We start from the raw sequence: 4,710 nt of genomic DNA on the forward strand, positions 1-4,710 counted from the left end.
GGGATTTACTCCCAAGGAAGTATGCAAAGGATTGTAGTGTGTTTTTTATGATGTGCTTAAAATTACCTTTCAGATGCTTCAACAGCAGCTTTCAGAAATATAGGAAGAACTCAAAAGCCTCCCACCCTTTCCTTACATTAACTCTGTTTGACCCGGTCTTCCTTTAAGGACCTATCATGGGATGAAAACAGCATCATATTTATAACATCTCCCAATACGATGGAAATCTCCTCCTTCCAAACTTCACAATAATAAAACACTCCCATCCACATTTTCTCTTGACACATTTATTCAGACAGAGCATGTTTGTCTTGCTAGTCTTCCAGTGATCTAAAAAAAATCAAGTAGATTTTACTGGAAAGGTCAAAGGAGGAAACAAGAAAGCAAAGGGATTTTAAAAAGTCTTGTATTGAGACTACAGTTGGATCATAGAAAGTGTGCATGGTTACAAAAGTCTCACTATAGTCCAAAGACCTTACAGTACTCTCTAGTACATAGAATTGCAGCCCAGATTGGTAGTACAGCTCATGAACACGTTGAGGCAGACTTCTATATAAACATGGAATCATACTGCATAAGTGTGAAGTCAAAAAAATTGGAAGTGACAATCAGATAATCCAAAACTTTTCTAAAAACAGTGGGATCCACTGTGCCTAACAGTTATGGTAGTTTTTAAGACTATCAAAGCCTTTTTTTTTTCTGGGGGGGAAAAAACCCTCAGTTACTATTCTGGAAAGTATAATTGTTTAAGTGAGGCCACTAAGATATTGACCCGCCTATACCCATGATGTCATGGGGCAGGAAGAGTTCAAATATACTTCTGCCAAGTACAGCAATCTGATAATGACTTATGTGAGTCTTCAACAAAAAGTTAGCCCTCTAATCCTTGAGCAATTCAGTTCTATACAAGTCTACTCACAAGTCAATGACAATTCGTTTGTTCAAATGGATTTACTTCTATTCCAGTAAAGTCTTTGAGTTATGATTTATTTTGACTATTTGGTAATGGGTTTAATTAGCTTCAGGGCCCAAGGGCTTCCTTACATGAATTCTTGGTCGGACTGTTATAACTTGTTTTTCTTCTTCGCTTGCAGCTGTAAGCCCTCCTCTAGCAACACATCATGTTCCTCAAAAGAGCTCTGGAATGGGAGCCTGGAGACCTTTTGAAATATCAAAAGCCTCAGAGGGCTCTTTTTTTCAAATTGCTGATTAGCATGAAATTAAAAACCAAGATTGCCACAGACATAACGGCAACATGTAAATGATTCCCACTCAAAGTTTATTCATAAATTGTACTATTAAAATCATAATGTTCAGCTTAAGTGGTTCACACAACAATAAAGCCCAACTCCCTATTTACATGAATTTCCTGAGACACAGTTCTTCACTTTCCTATCATCCCAGTTCTCTTTCCCTCAAAGGATGAAGGTGGGACATCTGGTTTAATTGGCAGACGCAGATTTTTTTTTCTCACTATATTCACACTGTTAATTTTTTCTCAGAATGAGAATTTCAGAGATTTAATAAATTAGTTGTCCATAACTGAAACCAGAAAGACTTTACTCTGACCCTGAAGATTACATTGCAAATCTGGAATTTTCATAAAAATTATCTTCTGAGGAAGTTGCCTTTATTCCTTTAGCAATGCTTGTTATTCCCAGTGTGATGGAAATTGTCTCAAAACTACAATTCCATGTTTTACTGTGAACTATTCAAAATTAAAATAGAACTTTAAAAACGTACCCTCTAGACTATACCCTGGGCTATGTTGTTTGCATGTGTGCTTGTGCATTTTTAAAGAACCTAGTTGGAAACAAAACTGAAGCTGTTTAATGCATAACCAGAGGGGAACAAGGTGATGAAGCAAAAAAAAAAAGGGGGGGTCCTTTGTTTTGGAATTGTGCTAATTACTACACTTTGCCTTGGTATATATCAATGCAATAAATAATCTAAATGCATTTATTTCTCTCCCAACTTTTAAATCACTGCCTGACCCCCAGAAACAAAAAGGAATCAAAACATAGCCCCTGATGGTTCCCCTACTAATGACTGTGTTTCCATACACGCACCTCAAAGAAGGAGCACTGGGAAGTCCTAGAGAAGTCAGTTATAGTCAGATTGAAAACCACAGGTTGGTTGGTTTGAAATTGCTTTAAAATCAGTGCAGAATAGATTCCACCCATGAGTTAGTCCCTATCTTTGGTTTTCTTTGTAGAATCCCCCACATCAGTCCAAGGGGGCTTCCATTTAAGTAAACAAATGTAATATCAGCCTGTAAATAATCTCAGCCAGGCCAGCAACAAAGTTTAGCAGCATATAGAAGCTGAAAGCAGCTTTCCCTGAAAATACATATAAATAAAATGTAAACAAGTTATCATATGCCTTTTATGCCTTGAATCAGTTCTGTGTAAAGCAGCAGGTTTTCATTCTATACAATGGACTTTTCCAAGGGTAGTGTAAAACTTAGTGCAATTATTTTCTTTTCTCCCTTGAATTCAAATATGCATGATTTCACACATTTCAGAGCTGTCTGATTTTGCTTTTGAAGTTTTGGAGTCTTTTCAGTATCGTGCATCTGTATCAATTCTCAGTGTTATCACAATGCCAGTATTATGGTGAAGTTTTGGTAGAAGGGGTCACAGAACACATCCCTGAATGTGTGGGACTCGATGCTGAAAGAGAGATTTGAGTAAGTACCCCAGGAATCACTATTCCTTCTCTTTCTCTTTTCTTCTGCTTCATCCTCCGATTTTGGAACCAGATTTTCACCTGAGTGTCATTGAGGCCCAGAGACTTTGCTATTTCCACACGCCGGGCTCTGGTGAGGTACTTATTGAAATGGAACTCTTTCTCCAATTCTGTCAGTTGCTTAGTGCTGAAATTGGTTCTTACCACACTAGGAGGACTGGAAGACCCATAAGCTGTGGGTTTACCTGAAAACAATAAGCACTGGTTGAGAAGACCAGATTGTTACGGAGACAGTCATAAAATATGCATGTTCCTTGAGTTAGATAATAAAGATTACACTTTAAAAAACTTTTCACATTTTTCTCTAGTTCAAAGTTATGCATGCATTGAGGCGGTGGAGGAAGCACACTATTTTTCCATCTGGATTAGATAAGAGGATCACAACCGAATGAAATATATTAAGTCCAGCCCATCTGGAGAGTCCCAGCATTGAAAGAGACTATTCTAATGACTTTCGTGAGGGGGTCAGCCTTAGAAGAACGGACCAGGGGCTCCTTGTACAATGAGAAAGCTACGTCAGGTATTCGCATTTGGCCAAGGTTCATGTTCAAACTCAGCAGCTACAATTCGGGCATCGGACGAACTGAGTACCACTGCCGTCTTTCAGGACAAACCCACCCACCGGGCACGCGCCGAAGAAGCCCCGCACTTACTTTTAGGGGGCGCGTTCCTCTTGACTTTCATCCACTCGAAAGTGCTGAGCGCCGCTTGGGCGCTGGACTTGGTGCAGAAGTCTGGCGGCGGGGTCCGCAGCGGCGCATCCTTGGGGCAAGGTTGAAAAGTCTCGGCGAGCGCGGTGTAATCCATTTGCAGGTACGCGCCCCCGCTGCCCGGGAAAATGGACGTGGCGTAACGCACCGGAGCGCTGTCCTCCGGGGCTGCGTAGGGCGCCTCGGGCCGGAGCAAGCTGAACTCGGCAGAGGAGAAAACGTTCGAGGGAAGCGCGCAGGGCGCCAGCTGTTGCGGCTGCGGCCGCGGCGCCTGGTGCTGCGGCGCCAAGCGCGTTGAGAAGTCAGGCAAGCTTCCCGCTGCAGGACCCGGGTAAGCGCCATCCCCGCCGGCTGACAGGGCACAGGGCGGCCGCAAAGCCACGCTGCCGGGCTCTGCGCCGCTAAACTTCCCGGCTAAATTCAAGCTGTCCCCGCCCCGCGCCAGGTACTCCAGGAAGGAGTTCATGGTTCCCCCTGAGGAAGAAGAGGACCGCTGAGGAGAAGGCACAGCGGCAGCAGGGCTGCGAAGCGGCAGTGGCGCCCGTTTCTCTCCCTCCCTTTCTTGTTCTCTACCTGCTGCTGCTGCTGCTGCTGCTGCTGCTGCCGCTGCCGCTGCCGCTGCCGCTGCCGCCGCCGCCGCCGCCGCCGCTCCTCTCAGCCCCAGGAAAGTCGGCCGCGAGGTAACTACTGTCCTAATATAGAGCCAGGGGGACTGGCACGTGCTTGTCTGCCGGCCAATGGGGGCCTCGGGAGAGGCAAGCCTTGGCGCGCGACCTGGGATGCAGCCGGCCCGGTTTGGTCTTCAGCAGTTCCAACTTTGGCAAAGGGAAGGGTGGGGGCGGGCCTTAGGCAGATACCAAGTGGAACCTGCCCGTCCCATCTGGAACCCGGAGGCGGATGGGAAGCGAGCGAGAGAAAAGACCCTGACATAATGGTAAGTTAGAGACTCCGAAAGCAAAGCCCACTTTCCCCTTGCATATCAGATAGAGAGGGCTTACATTAAGAAAAACAAGTGTTTACGTCTTACAGTTTGCGAATGTCCAGTAGCCGAAACACCCCGCTTCTAGGCGGAGGAGGAGAGCGTCCAGTCACTGGTGCAGATAATGCTTCTCTGGCCAAGCTCACCAGATCCTCCCTAAAGATCAACGGGGACTTTGCCTGATAGGGTCCGGGCTGAGGAAGCTTGGTACCAGTAGTGGCCCAGTGAAGGCAGGGGCTGGAAAGCGAGGAGGAAGTCATTTCCATTAATCAT

General features: G+C 45.2%; 1 protein-coding gene across 1 annotated transcript; it reads right to left on the bottom strand.

The window, feature by feature from the left end:
- Positions 1 to 2,397: 2,397 nt before the first annotated feature.
- On the bottom strand, positions 2,398 to 3,924 carry HOXD1 (homeobox D1). The gene is made up of 2 exons (XM_025164927.2): positions 3,402 to 3,924; positions 2,398 to 2,933 (listed from the first exon to the last, which is right to left on the bottom strand). The coding sequence occupies exons 1-2, from the start codon at positions 3,922 to 3,924 to the stop codon at positions 2,611 to 2,613; spliced, it is 846 nt and encodes a 281-aa protein (XP_025020695.2). The 3' UTR covers positions 2,398 to 2,610.
- Positions 3,925 to 4,710: the final 786 nt, after the last annotated feature.

This window comes from Python bivittatus, unplaced genomic scaffold (genome assembly GCF_059951505.1).
Source record: "Python bivittatus isolate LINGU-HERP-01145 unplaced genomic scaffold, Pbiv_v1 ctg000200_np1212, whole genome shotgun sequence".
NCBI classification, from domain to species: domain Eukaryota; kingdom Metazoa; phylum Chordata; class Lepidosauria; order Squamata; family Pythonidae; genus Python; species Python bivittatus.

Excerpts from the sequence above, each read along its gene's own strand:
- HOXD1 (XM_025164927.2), bottom strand. The coding sequence starts at position 3,924 with ATGAACTCCTTCCTGGAGTACCTGGCGCGGGGCGGGGACAGCTTGAAT. Across the intron at positions 2,934-3,401 it reads GAGGAACGCGCCCCCTAAAA|GTAAACCCACAGCTTATGGG; the intron begins GTAAGTGCGGGG and ends TATTGTTTTCAG.